Here is a 21,820-nt window from a genome sequence, read left to right as displayed (position 1 = left end):
GCCGAATATTTAATCTCATTTATTGCAATTAAGTTACTCAAGCCAAATATTGACTGATTGATTCATTACAGTGGAATGGGGACGTCAGCACCAAAGCTATTTGTCCTCGTCATGATCTCGCGAAATATCGATAGAAAGGAAAACTAGAAACTCAAAAAATCTTCTTTCCAAATTTTATTTTTTTTCATAAAAAATGACAGTAATTTTAGAAGTTCACACTAATTTTATTCTCTATAATTAAATAAATAGTTATAACTTACACATGCAATCACCATAGGGTTCCCTTTGACCTTCTGGACATGGACTGTTGGGAGTTTTTACATGAAGTCTTACTGCAGCATTTATATGAAATGGCATTATGGCCAAGAAAAGTCCAGTTATCAAAAGTAAGTAAGTAGCAGACGAATACTTCGAAGGCATTCCTGGCTGAATGTCACAGTTAAACCAAAGGATATAATAATTGTTACTGTATGTACGCTTTGTCCTCTTTTAAAACTACAAGAAAATTTGAGAACAATTGTTTTGAAAAGTTTTCATGATCACACACGATAGTTAAACTAACTAGGAATTCGTTTATTAAAAAGATAGAACAATGACTGTGATGTAAAGTTTATAGGAAGCAAGGCGAGCGTGAAATCTTCCATTTTCCTGTAACAACATTTAAAATGAAAGCATTGATAAAATGTCTCGCTTTTTAAATCTACCTAACAGGAAATCTTCTTAGGCTATCTATATCTTATGAAAGAAATATCCGTGTTAAGAATAATATTACGACAAGCACAAGCAACGCATATTATTCATAGATAGTCTGACAAGAAAGCCTTTAATATTATTTTTAAGTGGTATTAGCAACCAGAGTTTGCCAGATGCAATTTATTTCAAGCTTGTTTAGTTTGTTAGTTTTGAAGGCGAGAAGTTCATGATTGCTTATTCTTTGGATTAAGATTCATTTGACTATCTGCAGTAACACATGACACGGTCATTTCGCGGTTGCATACCATTTGACATGATTCTTCTGTTTTGACTTGCAACCAGAGACAATGGAACTACGCCTTATGTTTCCATAATCATTCTTCTCAAGAACGCGAGTTAACATGTGAGAGAGCAGTGGCGGCTTTAGCGTATAGGTTGGGTAGGCACGTTCCTACCCAACATTAAAATCCTAAGTCCGCCCCTGAGGAAGGGGACAGGTCGTTCGAAACATTCGCGTTAGCGTGAGATGTGATGTATCAGTGGTCCAGCGATACTGTACATGATGGAAAATATATAGTTTTATTTTCTTAATAGAGGATGTGTCTACGTGACGCACTGGGGATTGTATGGACAGAAGGATTGTTGCAGTTGTCCTGAAGACTGCGACTAGACGTGCTATCAGAACGACAATGATACGATATGTGACAGCATGAACACTTAATTGTTTCCCATTCCTTCCTTACAATTATTTCTGACATCCGCTCACGATCGAAAATAGCTTTGGTGATGTTGAGAAAAACGTTAATCTCATGGCGAGTAGAGGATAGTGGTATTCATAGATTACAACGTTTCTATCTTAGACATAGATACAGTATGAACATGTTCGTACATGTATAGACAAGAGAGGAAATCCAGCATGTGTTCGTAGTCGCTATACCTGTATAGCGCTATATCTGTACTGTAGACAGTCGCTATATCTGTACTCAACAATGTCATGTCAGGAGAATATGATACACATTGCGCTTATGTCTGCTCTTCTAAGATGGAATCATGAGTAGTGCTTCATACATTCATGACATCGTCAATCCTGTCTCTCGATTATATGTGGGTAACTTGCAAAACTTCATCTTCAAGCAGAATAAAGTGCGTGTTCGTGCGACTCAATGTGCTCAAGTCGATGTCCCATCCATATAGCCTGTTGGGTTTAAGGGTCTGAGCAGTAATAACCACATGTAGAGCGCCTGGAACGGCACCCTGATAGTAAAAAATCCACTCCAAGTAGTTTTTCTGATGCGCGAACACCATGTGCGTTGGTATACTTAGGGCACTACCATTTTCTCCCCCTCTCTAATAGCATTGCAGACTTTTAATAGGCCTACCTTGAAGGCCAAGTCTGTAGGCTTGCACAAGTTCGCATTTACATGGCTGCAGATCTAACCAAGGCTATAGCAAAACTGCTAGTTCCTCGATTGCAATAGGGTTGCCATATTTTAAAATTACAAAAGCGGGGGATTCTAAACTGTAAGTACTGATGCGAACTTGTATATTACAAATACTGATCTGGGATCCTTCGGACCGGATTTTAAAGAGATTTCTTTGTTAAGTGACACTTCCAATGTACTTTTCAAATGAAACTAAAGTAAAGCTAATTTAGTTTTTGTCTTTAATGTTTTATTAAGTTCAACAAATGTGAGTCTCAAATTGTAAAGTAAGTATTACAGTAAGATATATGTAATTGTAAGGATATTTGTAAGGCAAGTTTTCCAAGAGAAGAAAAGCAAGCAATATATGGCAGATATTGTTCATAGGTTTTCTCTCTAAGAAATACAAAATAATTTCTAAATTTTTATCACAAGAAAGGTAAAACATATTTACGATTCTTGATCCATCTCTTTAGAAAATTTCTAATTATTTTTAAAGATTGTTATTTGAAATCGTACTAACATACAAAATTATCACGGCTTACAATATATAAAATCCACACGCAAAAAAAGAAAGGTTACTAGGGAACAAGGAAGAGGTGGACAGTAACCAAGTAAGTTTGTCAATATAGGAACAACAAAGCCATGTGTTCTAGCAACCGAACCAAAAAGGTTAACAGAGAAGATGATTGCAACCTTGCGTTACAGGTTAATATTGCTAGGTTACTGTGTAATTACTCCCAGGTATACCGCTAACCGATCACATAGTTACCACTACCGACCATAGCTTGCAATCCGTCACCTAGGCAGCATGTTGGAACAACCGACTACTCGGTTAATGAAACAGAGTGCGTCAATAATAGTAACCTGGTAAATATTACAAGTTGCTTGTGTGAAAATCGGTTGATAACAGAGGGTATTAAATTAAATTAACCTTCTTGAATTGGTTACCTTCTTCTAACCTACTTTGTAGGTTAATAACAGCCGAGTACTGTATTGTTTCTACTCATTTTCCAGTAACCTTCTTCGATTGATTACCGGTGAACTCGCACAATTAACCTTTTTTATCTCAGAAGGGTTGTTGTGAATTATTAACTGGTTTTGACAGCCAAATTATCCATTAACCTCCAGTAGGTTACAGCTTATCTTTCTCAGTGTAGCATGAACATTTTTTAAAAAATATATTAATAATGAATCTAATCTAAACAAAATGCTAAGGATAACGCACTTCAATTTGCAATCATTTCTGAATATATAAAGACTAGATGAACACATAGACTATGTAAAAACACAGACTTGTTCATCCTGAGCTTGATTCCAAATTTAACTCAATCGTGATTGAGATTGACAGCGGTTTACGTTGAATACAACAACATTTTATCAACAAAGTCGTCTTAGATTTTTCTCCAATCCAAAAAAGCGCGTGGTGTTTCGTAATTAAGAGATGATTTAAGCGGGGGACGAATAAAGGACCTGAAAATCGAGTAATATGGCAACCCTGGATTGCAAGCTTCATTCAGACTTCACAATAATACATAATATAAAGCTAGCCTTAAAATTCCTTTAAATTAGTACACCTGTCATGCATGACTTAAAATTTTCACTTCGCAAAGCAGTGCAGAGAGTCTCTAACGCTACGTCTAATACACAAGCATTCTTGCGCTGTCTTCATTTTACATTTGGTCTAAGCATACAAAGGTTTATACTTCAAAACTATCTGGAATCTAAGTATGACTTGAAATTTACACTTGGAAAAGCCATACTCAGAGATGATTTTAAGGTTAGGTCTATCAAGGAAAACTAAGGGAAAACTTAGACTTATTGTAGACATGCTTCCTTACTGAACTTTACTTTAGTTGTTTCATCAATATCATCCATCACTACCGCGTCCGTTAGCTTTCGTACATAATCGGTAAATTTTAAAGTAAAAAAGACAACTCAATATTTATTTATTTAATATACAACACAACAGACTTAATGCCCAATTATAGTGTTTTGTACGTACAGTAAATGTTACATACATAAAATTCTTAATTATTTCTATAGAAACTTTCTTGCTTCACATATGATCGGAACCTCTTATCTAATAAATTAAATACATCCACTTTATCAAGCGTATTTACAATGTCATTATATAACGTACACAGCCTCCACATAGGGGATTTAAATAATATATTGCTTCTGGTTTTTGCACAATAAAATGTCCCTGTATTCTCTACTCTTGTTTTGGAAGTGGGAATTCACAGTAATATTTTCGAGACCAACTCCATACAATCAATCTTATTTTTTATTATTAGGGGTCTATATAGTAGAACAATATTCTAATTTTGATCTAACATACGTAAAATAAAGTGTTACTAACGTTGTGTCACTGAAAAAAATTTTGCCCTATGCTGTACATTAAACCTAAGTTTCTATATACGCTGTTTGTTACCGTATTTATGTGTTGATTGAAATTTAGTTCAGGATAAAAAATAACGCCTAAATCTTTAACAGTACTTGGCCTAGATAGTTTGGGTTCTTTCAGTGTATAGAAAGGTTATGCGATTTCTTTTTCTCGTACAATACATTTGTACACTATTTAAAACGTTCACCAATGCACATAAATAAAATGCCTTAGTTCTCGCCTATGCTGCCCTAATGAAACAAATCTTCTGATAATGAGTTTAGACACCAAATTATCACAGCATTTTTCTTACGGTTTCTAATTTCGGAGTATGTTTAGTACAAGGGGTCCAGAAGCACTTAAAAAACACAAAATTTACAGGAGAGATGAGTGATACAAGTACTTAGACGTAACATAACGTAACCAAATCTAACCTAACCTAACATAAACTAACGTAAGCTAACCCGAACTAACCTAAACTAACGTAATATTAGTAGAAATAAGCGAAATTCTATCATTTTTTTTGGAAAATTATGCGGGACTTCTACACCAATATAACATAAACTAAACTAACCTAACGTAACCTAAACTAGCCTAACCTAACTTAAACTAACCAACTCTACCCTAAACTAACCGAATGTGAACAGAAATTACCAAAAAAGTAACATTTTTAGAGAAAAGAGCTGGACCCCTTCTGCTAAACATAGGCCCTAATTTCTGCTTAAATAAAATGTTAACTGATCTGTGTTTTAAATAAATGTAAATTAGGGAATGAACTATATGCAAACTGTCTTTATATTTCTAGACTATCCAATTACAATTCTAGAAAAGTATATAGTGTTCGTTGTATTTTACAGGTTCCTCCCTCGCCCAAAGAATTTCGGACAACGTCGTTTCAAATATCCTGAATCACTGCTCAACCGTATTTCATTTTTAAAATAAAAGGCAATTTTCGTTGGAAAATCTGGATTTTCCTTTTAATTTCCAACTCTTGTCACTGAACGATCCAACTCAAACCACAAATTCGTTTCTGATATCACCAAATGACTAGCTTTTTAATGACTTGTACTGTATAAGAAAAAGTTTAAAAATATATATATTTCAGTAAAATTCCTTTGCGAATGTCATTGAAACCTCATTATTACTGTTTTCAGGCGAGCATATGTATTTCTTCTTCCTGCTTGTAACAGATACGTTAATCAGCCAAACGTAATAATCTGCAGACTGGCGGATCTAATCACCATGCATGGAAAAACTAATCTAGTTTTCTATGATACTGTTTTGCAATGTAAAAATGAATAAACAAAGCATCTGTGAGAGCACAATGGAATTCCAGAGAAAAATAAACAATTGCATATTACGTACTTTTTAAAACTTACACTGAACAATTATTAACATCTCATTTTTGTCTTGCTATAGATGATTACAAAAAATGTCTCAAATGAACTGATGTAAATTCAGGAGAATTTACGTTCATGGGAAACATCATATTGTGTTATGACATACGCTTTCATTTCTTCCAATGTGTGTGACATTTGGTCGGTCGTTTTGTATTGTGTATTTATGAACAGATAGGATGATTACGAATATGTGTTTAATTGTGTGCATATTGTAATGTATCAGTTTGTCTATTGAATATTTCAAATACAATAAGTTCCGACATCTCGTGTTGGTCCATATAATCCGAGTCATCCAAACAAGACGGCAATCTGATTCCGATGTGTCCACGAAGTCAATTACGTACAATACATACTTATACACATGGTAAAATGTAATAAACGCTCTTAATTCTTCTTGGATGTTTCAGTAGACAACATTTTCACTTCCGTTTCATATTACAGTAAGTTTTACTGAGAATTGGCTATTAAAAAATACAAATGTGAAACGGAAAAAACTGAAAAAAAGTTCAGAACATAATGTGGACGAAGTGATCATAGAAAGTTAGTACTGAAGTAGGAACAAAATACATTTGAACAATCTACAATACAACATTTCTGTATTATATACTATAGTTTGTTGTTTTATAATATATATAACTGCTGACTTATGAATAATCATGTATTTACCATGGGCGTCAATTCTGGAATGGGAGCGATCATCCATTTCTTAGTCTGGTGTCTAGAGCGCATAAATTTGTTCGTTGTTTCCCCAATCGTACTTTAAATGCATGGCGTCCAATGATCCGGATATCTTTGGTTGAATTTTTGTTCGGATATGGAAAAACAACACACATACTTAACCCTTTTGGTATTTGGGGATGGTAAGGTAAATTTTAGACTTCCAGACAAGCAATTACTGCATCATTACTATTTACCCTACGATTTTGGTCGGTACCTATTTCTCTTCAGTATAAACCAACCTTCCAAAAAGTAGCATTCGCATGTTCGTATCATACACCTCATAAGGGGAATTAGAGAAAAATTAGGATGTTTTTCCCCTAAAGGCAACAATTGTGGGATGCTAAAGATAAAGATTTCAATTCAATTTCAAAAAAGGCTTACTTTGTCATCTTTCCTGATATTCGATTAAAAGATGGGTTTTTCTAAGAGATTGACTTCAAGGCACTAGGACTGCAACTAGGTGCCATATACATATATAACATCAGATGAGCACATGGAAGATATCAACGAAAGGTAAGAAGAAGAAGAAGAAGGAGTATGTGAATCCTAGTCTGAAGATCCCAATCCACCAACACAAACAATCACCCAAAAAGAAATTGATGCTGGAATCCAAAGAATATCCACCTCCACTCAAATAACGCAAGAAACACCCAAAGAAGAAACTGATGGGGAAAGTTAAAACAATTCGTTCAACCTAGACACCAAATCATTATCTCTCTTCAATTCCCACCTCCAACAAAGAATGCCAGAAATAGCAGATCCCTACCACGCACCTACGTACTTAAAGGAATCCTCAGAGCCGTCACCATCGACTACAATAAGAAAGATTTTAATGAGCATCTTGTTGACAATAGTAGTGTCACACTTATCCTAAACGACAAAGGGTCTATAGCATTGGTCGGGCTCTTTTCGCAAGCTCAGAGACAGTGAGCTCTAGTTAGAAACCAAGAAATGCAAAGTTAAAGGCTCTGGAAATACAAATATACTAAAACCATGCCAAAACTGCTTCGGCTATGGACATGCCTATCACTAGTGTATTCAACAACGGAGGTGTTTCGTACTTGGAAGTTTTCACTACGATATCTGCAATACATGACTAAACAAGATGTTCTGTGGTACATGCGTCATCACAGGCCACTGAACGAACAGCAGTTAATTTCCCAGCAGACTACTCCACAACAATCAAGGGAAATGAAAGTAGGTTTTCAATATTCTCAAACAGCAAACGAAACCAGCATCACCAGTTCCCGTCCCTTTTCAGGGCCACTGCAGCATTTGAAGAAGAAACTACACCGAATTTCAGAGCAAGGAACTAATGTCACTTCATTCATAGACACGACTGGCATCCAGACATGTTCCAGGAAGCAATACAGTAGCCACGCAAACCATCGTCCGATGGGTTGCCTGCTTTCTCACCACAGCTGTCAACCTCTCAAAGCAACTATACCCAATGGGGGTAATGTACAAAGAGGGGCAAATATAGTATGAAAATAGCATGTGCACTGCGATTTCAATATTATATTATTTGCTTTACATTCTTAAAAGCAAGCACTGGAGAAATTTAACTAGCGAATATCATGAAATATTTATGTTGGCGGAAACAGTAGATTTTATGTCGTCTACTTACAGTTTCAAAGGACTCAATCTATAATAGTCTTCGTAAAGTGAGCTGAACCGCAACGCAATTCAAATAATGCAACAAGCAATTATGACTGCTATCCAGACTATCATAAACTAAGACCCAAATCTTACGTTGTACTGACGCAAACCGCTATGGAATGAGGCGTGAAATGTTTTCCAGGCAAACAGAAAAATCCTATTCCTCCTCTGGAGAAAGGAAGCTTTCTCCTTTGCATAGGTTCTCGCAGACACTTAGCGGTCAACTTGCAAGATATTTTGGGACATATTGTATCCCCTCAACACTTCTCTGCAACTCGTATCATTAACATGTATTGGATGATTGCTCACAATAGTGTAACATTATATTTGCATGATTTTTTTTATTCGCTGGAAAGTACTGGTACTTTCTGGTTTGAAATGAAGCACATAAAACATCATGAAAGGAAGGCGGACATTTTGAAGTTCTACTTTGAGGAAGTTTCCATAGTAATTAATATTTTTTATATTTGTTTACAGGTGGTAAAGTCAGTAACATAAAAAATCGCTACCGATAAATTCTTCTTCAGAACAAACATAAAAGAAATTCCCATTGATTTTATAAAATATTTAATGTAAGGACAGCCTAAATTACAGCCTAACTAATCCACCATTCTGTCATTTACTTTCTTTTAGCCCAAATTAAAATGGATCAAGTTTCATTCATGTATATATGATCTTGAAGCTTTGCTGGCGTCTACTATTAATCCAATGTTCTCGGGATTGCTGCCAGAGTGAGTGTTGCTGTGCTGTTCATGTATGTTTATTAATTCATTCATTATTCATTCATGTATGTTTATTCTAAATAACATATTGAGAATTATTTACGAAAAACGTTTACAAAGTGCAAACTCCAACTTTTATGGCCATGATTTCGGAACCAATGGTCTGCACAGGGAAGTATTTCACATGCGTACAAAAGTGATCACTATACTAAGCTTCACATTCATACAAAGGTAGTCAACATCTATCACTATGCTAAGACTCACATTCATACAAAGGTGGTCAACATCTATCACTATGCTAAGATTCACATTCATACAAAGGTGGTCAACATCTATCACTATGCTAAGCTTCACATTAATACAAAGAAGGTCAACATCTACCACTATGCTAAAATTCACATTCATACAAAGTTGGACAACATCTATCACTATGCTAAGCTTCACATTCATACAAAAGTGAACAACAACTATCACTTTGTTAAGCTTCAAATTCATACGAAGGTGGTCAACATCTATCACTATGGTAAGCTTCACATTCATACAAAGAAGGTCAACATCTATCACTATGCTAAGATTCACATTCATACAAAAGTGGACAACATCTATCACTATGCTAAGCTTCACATTCATACAAAGGTGGTCAACATCTATCACTATGCTAAGCTTTACATTCATACAAAAGTGAACAACAACTATCACTTTGCTAAGCTTCACATTCATACGAAGGTGGTCAACATCTATCACTATGGTAAGCTTCACATTCATACAAAGTTGGTCAACTTCTATTGCTATTCTTGATGAAGATCGAATAAGTTCATCCGAGGACGTTTAGCGACTTTTATTTACTTATTTATTTTAATTTCGTTTGAATCGAAATCCCAACTTGATTCTTCCGTAACTAGAGAACCAAACGCCTACAAAGGAAAATAATTTAAATAGGTAGTAACAAGGTTCATCTCAATCAAATGAAATCTCTGTCTTAAGAAGCGTCTGGCCACCTAAGAATCGCATACCTGCTAATGATCACTTCAAGCGGAACTTCAGGGGAAATGATTGTAAAAATAAGATATATTATGATAATTAAAGGAGTACACAAATAACGTCTGGTATATGTAAGCAAATTGAAGCGTTGGAAATGAATATACAAGACGAGAAGGAGGAATATGCATTTCAAGTAAAAAGTGTACAACAAGTAAGTGCATGGGCACAACCTCTGAAATTGCGTCATGCTGAAATTAGTATGCAGATTGCAACTGGCCACAGCAGAGAACAATGTTACCTAACTACAGTGCGTATTAGCAATTAATCCAGAACCTTAATACATTCGTCTTTGATTTGCTGTCGTCACTCATGTGATAGTCACCTGATATGAGGTCAGAAGGGTCAAGGACACCTTGATTTTGTGAGGAGTACGTACTCCTACCAAAAATTTGGAAGAGGCATATGGGTCCATCCGACTTAAGTGTTTGAAATTCCGAAAAATATTTTTTCGGAAGGATTTGCAGTGTAAGTATGTAATTCTGAAATTTTAAGGGTTCTAGATTGTTCCCTTTGACACTAGTCCGCTTGGGGGGTATTTTTTGACTCCAACATAATATATTTTATGATATTTCTCACACTTTTACTTGGATTAAATATTGATAATTATATGGATTATGCAGATGTATGCTTACTATTACTTAAAATGTTTTAATTAAGTCGAAATCAGTGAATTAAATAAATACCCAAACGTAATTGCTGCTAACACAATTGTGGGGTCGAATTTGACCCCATGCGGACTTCTAGGGTTAACAGATTTTTAAAAAATCGAAATTCCGAGGATTTTATCATTATACATTTAAGATGAGTTTTATCGTAAATATTTATAAACCTACGGATAGGGTAACTTACTCTCTTTCGTAGGTGTTTAGGCCTTTGTGGTTTATCTTGTTCTATTTGATGGAAGATATTTCACGTGGTGATGTTATACTATGTAGTACGGAGCATGGTGTTATGTGCTGAAAAGTAACGAATGTAAAATGATGCATGAACCAAAGATGCGTACTTTTATGGCCTAGTCACGGAACTAAAGATGTGAAATCATTCTTATTGCGAAATAGTAATCTCGTATTGTGAGAGAAGAAAATTAATTTTAGGAAGGTGGCTGTTGTGTGGTGTGTTGAGATTTACCTTCTACGATGAGACTATATAATGGCTTATAGTTAACTCAACGGGTACCTTATTCTGTTTTATAGATGTTTAGAAACTTCTGTGGTTACTTGAATTTAGAAGGGTTTATCTTCTGAGATGGGTGCTTCTGGCCCTAGAATATACCTTATTCTACTTCCAGTCAGATGTATAGGACCAGGGTACACGCTTCTGAAATATTTAATAAGTCCAACTATATTTAATACCACAATACAATACCTTTGAGTTTCAGTTTGCTCTTAATGCACTAGGCTCCTTCTTCAGGTAACAGCTCAACAGCAACTCAACAGCAACTGAACATTCATCATATATACAGTACATATGCACTGCAGTATATATACCTAACACCGAAACTAATTTTGAACACAGGAACCAAGAAGTTTGATATTAAAACTCGAAAATCTCGTTTGAAAGCCATTTTGGGCAGCATAGTTATAGGTATTCTACTTGTGATATACAGAATAGAGCAGAGAAACAGGAAATTTTTAGCCTAGTTTAGAAACACTGTAGCACCAGCATTTGCTCGAGACCAGTGCGATATAGATGAGAAAGCTTTGCCTTTGCTAATGATTCAACATTGGAGTGGTATGAAAAATGTGTTTGTGGAATGTGAAACGTTTCATGTAGTGGTGATATTTTATGACCTTCGAGATGCCCTGAATTTAGGAGTTTGCGATTTCTTTCTGTGATATATCCATGGGAACATCTCAAAAGCAAAGCGTGCAAAACACGATTTGCAACCATTGTCGACTGAAACAGAAGATTGAAGAAGAAAACACTAACTTTCCTTGAAACATGATACACCTAGGACTTCAGAGGTCACCGTACACTTAAATGGAACACATCTCTCCCATGTGGTTTCCAAGAAGTAAAATGATATCCAAGTAACAGTGACACTGTTAACTGCATATTGCGTACGTACATTTTCATCATTAAATGTATTTTTCCCTGTGTTTATTAGTGCATTTTACGTTAATTGAAATTTTCCCGTTTTCTTGCGTCTTTGTACATACAGCATTAAACTATTGTCCATACATGAAAGGAGTTAATACAATTTCCTTGTTTTGTCAATAAACAGGAAGTAGCTTTTCATTATTGGAAATTTAACAGAATAATTCAGAATATAACGCCTTTCGCTACCAGAATTATTTTAAATTCCTCATTTCCATTACCTTACGTAATTTGTTAATTGAAAAATTATTTAAGTATCATAAAGTCATGATCAAATACCGTAACTTAAAGTAGATTTATAACTTAAAACTTCAACACAACTGTCGAATTGACCATTAATGTTTATGCTTTATATTATTGAAAATTTGTGCTTGAGAGTATATGTTATGCTTCCATTATTTTCCTTATTGGATAACTTACGTTTTTGTCTCCTGCTGCCTAATCTCGTGGATGTCGTGTGTAATTTATCTAGACCCTTGAACCTAGAAAGATAAAAGAAAATTTCTGATTAAGAAAATACGTCGATTTAAAAATTGTTTCAAGTTTATTTTACGTATATATATATGCTGTAACTTTGTAACCATTTATTGTATTTGTACAAAACTTTTAGTGGACTTGTAAGAAAGTCTGAAATTTTGTTCCCAAGCATTTTTTCAACGCTAAACCTCCAGCTGAGCACTATTACGTCCAAACATTGCTGAAGTCTTTTCGGGAATCCAAGAATGGCATTTCGACGTGCTTCATCAATAATACTCCCAATCACATCACGTATCTTTTTCCGGAGGTCCTGAACATCTTTCGGTTTTTGCTTGTAAACTTCTGTATTATTTTCTTACGAACGATATTGTGTAGCGTTGTCATTGGCACTCGCAGCTCCAAGGATCTGCGTTTCAACGATTTCTTTGGACTTGGCAACACGCTTTCCTGCACGGAATGAATAACATCAACATTGGTTGTTGGCCTTCCGCTACGAGGCAAGTCCAAGACACTTCCGGTAGCTAGGAACTTATCGTACCATCTCTTGATACTTGAACCTACAGGTGTTTGTTTCTGATATTTTTGTCGGAATTTTCTTCTCACCAAAACACTAGATTTTAACTCACAAAACCACGCCACACACTGCGCTTTCTCTTGAGTAGACGCCATCTTTGTCACGTGATTTGCAGCAATGACGTCAACGTTTACATCCGTTCATTGTTGCCAACAAAAATTTTAACATTTCCACTAAACATTACAAACAAAATACAAAATTGTAAGCAGTACTTTCAAAGTTACTGCTTTTTACTTTTTTGCAGGACTTTTAGAAGACTATATATATATATATGGATTTCTCCTTCGACCTTATATTATACAAGTTTTGATATTTTGTTATATACAAACGTAACAAACATTCAAAATTATTTTAATTGTGGTCCAAGGACCCATAGATGTTCTCTATGTAGTTTGGGTAAGTCTCAAAAGGCCCAGGCAGCCAAGCAAATGATACCAGAGAGCTCCAGGCAAGCTAAGTGCGCAGAAAACTTTAAAGCTCTAGGCAAGCTAAAAGACTTAGGTAAGGTTAGATCTTTTACAGCTTCAGACAAGCTAGAAAAAAAGGGAGATGACCATCTCAAACTAATGCCAATGAAGGTTTTACAGCTGGTTTTATACCCACTTCTGAACAGCTAGTGCTTTTCTTATGTCACACAACTTAAAAATGGTGGCAGTATCTGTCGTCTCCTTTCTCGTAGTATTTGTAGTAAAAAAAAAAAGCACTTAGTTTTGTTTATAAATAAGAACCACGTGTAGAATATTACAATAGTAACACTCATTTGATGTGAAAATAAAATAAAAATGTTTTAGGTCTCCGGACGGGTGGGAGAGACTCTAGAGAAGTTCTCGCCAAACTTATGAGGCTTACGCAGGGCCGGATTATGGGAGGGTCTTTGGGGGGCTATAGCTCCGGATCTCCAGGTGGACAGGAGTCTCCACTCTGATCATAATCTCAACTGGTTATCTAAAAAGAATCATGAAGTTACAATCATCATAAATTGAAATGTAACCAAAAATATGAAACATATTCCCCTAACTTTGCTACTGTATTTTCACAGAAATGTATTAGTGAAGTCCGCAGCTGCCACATATTTTTTTTCTAGCGCGTAAGATTAAAATCTTAATGCGTACGTACGTTACACTACAAGATAACTGTTGAACAAAGGCGATTTTTAAATTAATTTATGTTATTTGATAATTACGTATGTTGTACTCTACGTTTGCGAAACACGGTAGCTTACTTTGACGCAAGAAAATGAAAGACAGCAACCAGGGTCAAGAGTTGAATGGTGTTTACCAGGTTATGGCATATGCCGATGATCTAAATATAATAGGGAATGATACGAGAACTATACAAAGAAATGCAGAGGTTTTATTAAGGGACATGAGTTTAGAAGTAAATGCAGAGATCACTACATACATAGAAGTTCGTCGAGATCGTAATGCGGGAAATCATGGGTGCGTCAAAATATCAAATAATACTTTCGATAAAGTGAATAGTCTCAAATATCTAGGTTCAATATTAACAGACGAAGACCATATTCACGTAAAAATTAAATGTCGACTGAAAGCAGGGAATTTGTGTTATTATTTAGTTCAAAATCGTTTGTTGTCGAGTATTCTGTGGAGGAAATGTGTGAAGCTTAAAATATATAAAACGATAATCATGCCTGTTGTGCTGTATGGTTGCGAAACATGGTTGCTTTCTCTGAAAGAAGAACTGAAAGTATTTGAAAATAAATTCCTGAGATGAATATTCGGACCAAGGAGGAACGGAAATGGGGAAGAGTGGAAAATTCATAACAAGGTACCGCATAGTTTATACTGTTTAGCAAACATTGTTAGGGTCATCAAGTCTAGGAGGCTCAAGTGGGTAGGTCATGTAGAAAGAAAGGAAGAAATTAGGATCGCGTTCAAAATTATAACTGGAAATCCAAATCGGAAAACAACCATTAGGAAGACCTAGGTGCAGATGAGAGGGCAATATTAAGATGAATCTCGCAGAAATAGGAATACAAAGTAGAAACTGGATCCAATTGACTAACAACAGAAGTTAATGTAGAATTTCTGTGAATGCTTCATTGAACTCCCGGATTCCATAGAGTTGTTCTATATTCATTATTATTTATTTATTTTTGTTTATTATTTTGCAAAATATACCTATCTCGGCTGAGTTCATTAATGAAGTAAATCCGTTAGCATCTTCACAGGTAGCGGCGACTTCAACAACGACTGTCCATATCCCGTTTATAATATATATATAATTTCCTAGCTTCTATGCTACCTGAACAGCAGCAAAGCGTTGCTGGTTGCCTAAGATAAAAGGATATGCTGCTTTTCTTACTGTAATTATCTCGACCGTGTTCATTAATGAAATAAATGCGTTAACATTTTCACTGGTAACGGTGACGTTAATGTGGCTATCCATATCCTATACATGTAAGTTTACTATGGATACACCACATTGGCTTGATACCTATTCTTCCATTCTAAGCGCTGCTATCAGCTGAAGGAATTCCACTTCCTTTCGTTGAGGGAAACCACGGTGGCTCAGTGGTAGAGCGTTCACCTCTGGTGATCGGGGTCCCGGGTTCGATCCCAGCCCCCGCCAAGTGAACTTTGTGGTGGACAAACACCGTGTGCGTGGTTTTCTCGGGGTTCTCCCGTTTCCTCCCACTTTCTTCATTCCACCATTTCATTCATTACTCATCATCACGTCTACTTTACTCTAACCAGTATAACCCTGGGACGTAAAATTCACAATTTCATTTCATTTCATTTCTCTTTCGCTAAGGCTTTCTCGCTTAGCAACAGCTGAACACTTATTGGCTCAACGCGTGGGAGTGTCAAAGGTGTGAGCTTTAGTTCCCATTTTTGCCACAGCTCAAGACATTTTGGCAGCACTTTAGGACTTTTAATTTAGCTTACTAAATAACCGAAGGAAAAGTATTTCTACGCTTCACAATTATTCCCAAGATTTCAGGTATAAATTAGTTTTAAGTAGACTACTTAACCTCCCTAGGCCGTCCAGTTCACTTGCAGGGCCTACGGCGAAAGCTAAGTTGCACTACTGAAGATGTACATTAGAATTCCATATCCAGCAAGAATAAATTATTTTGCGCAAACTCAAACTGTTCATATTTAAGAATAGTGACATCCCACTAAATATTTACAACAAAGAGGATAGTAGAGCTAATAATAATAATACTAAGATATCAGACAACTTCATAATAAACAGCTGTGCAATAGAATCAAACTCTCATTTAGATATTTTCTGCCCGTAGGCTTAAAAAGAAATTTTCCGTCTCTTGTCAGTTATATGTTCGTATTCTGTTGCGTATAAGCAAAAACATAATGAAAGACAGAATATAATTGTACGTGGTATGTCCTTGGAATACTAAATAAAAGTAAAACAAACCAACTTAACAACAAAATACAAAGCAATATTGCCAATAAGTTTCCTAGTGCAATTCACCAATCAGTTTTCAGTGTAGATATCCATTCAACTTCTCTGTTGTGGACAGCCTATTTTTTGCAGATACCATACATCACTCTCGGCATTTGTATGGCTTCCCTGGAAATTTACCGCTCTGGCCCCGGGCCCTTTGACCAGTCCGTAAAATTGAACCTAAATACAATGCATGACTTATCAATTATTATGCGCACAATTGCATATGGAAAACTTTTTTGATACATTCTTTTATTTGATGAATACCAACGTATACATTCCCCACATAACTGTTACACAAAGATCTATTTAAGATTCAGTCAGTTAAAAAGCATAAGACTGTCCTTACCCGACATTAACCCATTGCGTCCCCTTGGCAACGTAAGTTGCCATGGCAATTTTTCGTCATAGCGCAGAAATTCATGGATTGGCATTGCTGGTTTTAACCATGAAGTCACTTTGGAGTCTGTTTCGTCATAGCATCGTTGCATTTTCTTTGTATGACATATTGACGCTGGGTTAGCACTGTTTTCTGGTACAATGTGTATTGAGGAGAAAGACTCAACTGGATTGATTTGAAAGACTCCAGAAGGAAGGATTGAAGGTCTGTAAAGGAAGGATTGATTTGATTTTAATAGTTATGTTTTTGCAGTGTATTTTCTCCCTCAAAATTGTAACTTTTCAAAATATGCACTTTTTTGAATATGTATGTGCCTGTTGGCAACTGAAGTTGCCATTCCAAAAAAAAAAAAAAAAATCAAAATTATTCTAATATCTATTTCAGAGTACTATTAGGACCATATAGACAAAAAAAAAACTTTTCAAAATACCAATGGGGAACTCTGCGCACTAATAGGTTAATAGAATTCAGTCGTAAAACTTCTTAACAAGATAATGATTCATTATCTCTGAATTATTTGAATCCCAATAATGAATTAGAAATAGGAACCTTGTTATTTCCGAATTGCCTAGCATTGCGCGAGACCCTCGTCAACGCAACCTTTTTAACTATAAGCTTGTCTCATACACGAGAAATCCTTGTCCGTAATACAACACATAAGGATCATAGTAATAGATCTACAGAAAAGCATCAAAAACTTTGTGACACTCCGTATTAAGAATTACTCTTGGCAGCCAATACTGTTTTCATGCAAGATCTTTTTCCTTTCAGGGACACTAAATGTTTCTCGCCAAATTTGAACTGCCATCACCGTATGTCGTTATAGAGCAAGATATTAAGCAAGAGCATTTTGGACTATAGTACAGAAGGTATAACATCGTTGTCTTCCCGCGAAAAGTTATAGTGACGTTTATGAAGAGTGGCCAGCTTGGTTACTCGTGGTTCGCTGAGGGCAGTAGACGGCTGGTGGTGATTGGCTACCCTCTTACCACACCCCCAGTGATGAGCAGGTCCGACGGCGGGAAGCCAAAGACGTTATACCTTCCGGACTATAACTTATCACAAAAAATAGTAAATAAAGAATTCTATGGTCAGAAAATAGTGGATTGGCGCAGACAACTGAACAAGTAATGCGTAAATTCATGGCCAATATGTTTCAAATGAGTTTGTAGCTAAATATTAACTAAAGAAGGGGCACGGTGGCTCGGTAGTAGACCGCTTATTTCTGGTGGTTGGGCCCCCTCGTTCGATCCCCAGCGACGTAAGTTTGTGGTCGATAACATCATGTCCGTAAGTTTTCTCGAGATTCTCCCGTTTCCTTCCATTTTCTCATTGCACCATAATTATTCACTTGCCTTAATCATCGTCTCCTTTAGCCTAACGGGCACCTTAATCTCTGCTTATTTTTTTTTTTAATATGTCGCTCCTGGAAATTGTCGCCTTGTAACTAGTGCGAAAATACGGTACTGGCTTTACTGTCCTTCGAAAACTATTGGACTGTCTATTAATATGCATATACCTACACTATAGATAACTAAGTAACTACACTCAAAAGAATAATATTATGTCCTTTTCTTTTAGAGATCTTAATTTTATTTTTTTTAAATGACATAGTGATAGAACTTGTGAATCTTAGCGTGCATCTGAGATCTTATAGTGTGCAGATTTTTGATTCCCAAGTTATTGACTACCGAAGTTGGATTTGGACTCAATAAAACCAAGAAATGTCATCAAAATGCGCTGGACCAAACTCGTTATATCTTGATCAAACTCAATATAGTAGTGGAATTCGATGGGTTTAGTATGAATATGAAATATTTTATTGTATAAACGTTTGGTTCCAGAGATATTGGCCATCAAAATTAGGATTTGAACTAAATGAAAGGATATTATTTATTGTGTGATTCCAATAAATCTTATCAGAAGTCGGTATATTCGTTCAGCCAGACAAACTTAGTACGCATGATCAGTATTCTGATATGTAGATGCAAATCTTACTTCCAGAGCTATTGGCCATGAATCTGTTAGATTATACGCAATGAATAGAGGTAATCCACACGATGACTAGACATGATATATTGAAATAAAAATTCCAGTCCTCTTGTAGAGATTGTGCACCAAGATAAATCTCCAAGTCGTAGGCTTTAGTTACATCATCATCATCATAGGTATTCTGCCATTATTAGCAGATCACTCGCCGCAGCTGAGAAGCCTCCATGCTCCTCGGTCTTCCGTTTATCTTTTCGTTTTCACGTATGAATTTTCTGTTTTAATGTCGTCCATTAATTATAGTTTTCTTTTACTACTCCTTCTCTTTCCTGCCACCATACTCTCTGGCACGTCCCTCATGATATAGTTTCTTCTTAGCCAATGCTTTAACCAGTTTCTCTTTCTTTTCTTAGTAGGCCTAATATCTAAAATTGTTCTTTTCAACCCATATCATTTCTAACACCCTCTCATTCATATTCCGCTCGACCTAGTTAATTCTCTCCATTTTCCTTCAGCCTCATATTTCGATAACTTTCACTCGGTTTTTATCATTCTTCCGTAATGTTCATGTTTCCGCCCCATACAGTATAATACTCCACACGAAGTATTTTATTAGTCTTTTTTTCTCAACTCTTTCTTCAAGGTCCCACAAAAATAAGATTTTGCGGAACCATGTAAAATTTGCTACATTTTTAAAAAAAATTAGCCACTAAACTCACTGTCTTGCTCCGATTGTTAACAAAAACTCTTAGGTCGTGACATTACTACGTTAGACTTGGAGTAGCGGGTAAATACCGTATCGAGCTAAAAGTCAAACTAAACATTAAATTTATAATTATCATTACTAAAGTCATGATATCATCGGTAGATATCATTACATATTATCTACCGAATTTGTATTATAAAACAATTTAAAAGTTCTTCAACATCAAACGAGTCATGATACAATACTTGGAACATTTTCACAAACACAGATAATTATACACATTAAAAATCATTTTTCAAAACTCATTTCATTTAATTTCACTCTAAATAAATATTAGAGTGAAATAAATATTAGTGTAAAACTTATCAATATCTAACTTACTAAAAAGTATTTAGTTATTGTTATGAGTACAACACCTCTCACATAGGTCCCTAAACAATGTTATTCATAGATAACTCGTAACATAACCGCACAAAATCACTTTATGATGCAGTTATTACTGAAACATTTATTTCTGAAATACGAGTAAAATTATAAGGTGTTTTGGGGAAACTTCGTCGAAAGAAGTAAACTACCTCTATTGCATATTTTAATGACAAGAAACTTATGCAAAGTTAAAGATTATTAAAGAAACGTTTAGTTATGAAATATCATAAGAATTGTTTTAGTAGTTTTTGAGAGAAGCATCCGAAAAGAAACTCTGTCAAAAGTAAACTAATCCTTGTGATTTTTCAGCAAGAACGAATTATGCTATGTTGTCAAGTTACTAATGAAATATTTATTTATTAAATACAAACACAATCGGCTGGATCGTTTTTGAAAAAATCACCCGAAAAAAACTTACCGTCAAGAGTAAAATCCCGTTTTGGATTTTTTTTTTCAGAACAAGTTAGTTATAGCACATTGTCAGGTTACTAATGAAATATTTATTTATGAAATGTGAATAAAATCCCCTGGGCCTCCTTTTTCTTGGGGGCGGAAATCGCCTGAAAGAAACTCACCCTAAAAGTAAGCTAGCTCTTGTGAAATTTTTCAGTACAACTGAGTTATGGCATATTGCCAGGTTAGTAATAAAGCAACTAAGATTGCTCCAAGAGCATTGCCAGAACGAATTTAAGAAGAATTAATTTTTCTTATTAGCTTCTACAGGCCTTAAACCAATTGTTCTATGTATTTTATTATTATACTCATTAAACAATTCTTGTAATATATCTATCCTTTTATAATTTCCGTGAGTACTAAATTTTTTTCCACATGTTTTTTCAAGAGTACTGTTAAAACTTTCTATGATATGTTGTTTTACGAAGATACATACTCAAAATTGAAAAATTCTCAAAAAATCAACATTCTCGCTATGACTTATGGTTTCAGAGATATGACTCCTTAAATCTCCCGAAATCCCAACTGTTCTGGCCATATCTGGTGAACGGTGGTCAGTAGGGCACTGGCTACAGACTACTATTTGATACCAAACTGTTCACTATCCTCTTAGATATTGATCAACACCAATATTATGTCTTTATGACTTACGTTTCCCGAGATATAGCTCCTGAAATCTCCCGAAATCGGAACTTTATTGGCCAATATGTCTAGAACAGTAAGACTGACGCAAAAATCACATCTCTTTCTCAGATAGCTTTTCATACTCTCTCGAATGGAGGGCTCAGAACTGAAAAATTCACAGATAACAGAAACATGCACACAGAAACAGAGAATTTAGTAACGATTCTTTTAAGTTTTCAACATTTGTTTATGACATATGAACAAAATTATGTGTGTCGTTCTCGAGAAAATCGTCCGACAAAATCTCACCCAGAGCAAACTACTCCTTCTGGAATTTCCCGAGAGAGTTGAGTTTACTTTGAGTTTAGCGTACCTTTCAGCAGCGAGACTATATGAGACATGCAACTATTGATTAAAATGGAATCCGAACAACTTGAGCTCCCTAAGCGAATCGTACCCATGCCTCCTGCTCGGAATCCCCCACTTCAAAGGAGTGTAACGCTAACCGCTTAGCCACGAAGGAGCTCAGTTTCCCGAGCGAAATTACTTACAGTATACTGTGGAGTTGCTAATGAAATATTGAAGTACAGAATATAAACAAAC

General features: G+C 35.5%; 1 protein-coding gene across 3 annotated transcripts in view; it reads right to left on the bottom strand.

The window, feature by feature from the left end:
* Positions 1 to 21,820, bottom strand: part of LOC145694436 (uncharacterized) — a 59,495-nt gene that overhangs the window by 25,257 nt on the left and 12,418 nt on the right. Inside the window, exon 2 of one of the 3 annotated variants that reach the window (XM_081770656.1) lies at positions 12,560 to 12,621. In XM_081770656.1, coding sequence (XP_081626782.1) covers positions 12,604 to 12,621 — 18 coding nt within the window. In that variant the 3' untranslated portion in view covers positions 12,560 to 12,603. Of the gene's footprint in view, positions 1 to 260; positions 530 to 12,559; positions 12,622 to 16,980; positions 17,226 to 21,820 lie in introns of those variants that run through there. The other 2 variants (XM_081770657.1, XM_081770655.1) reach the window with 2 other exon arrangements.

Source organism: Thermobia domestica, chromosome 9, assembly GCF_964235325.1.
Source record: "Thermobia domestica chromosome 9, izTheDome1.hap1.1, whole genome shotgun sequence".
Classification (NCBI taxonomy): domain Eukaryota; kingdom Metazoa; phylum Arthropoda; class Insecta; order Zygentoma; family Lepismatidae; genus Thermobia; species Thermobia domestica.
The sequence above is the reverse complement of the archived record's forward strand: the minus strand, read 5'-3'. Positions and strand labels throughout refer to the sequence as shown.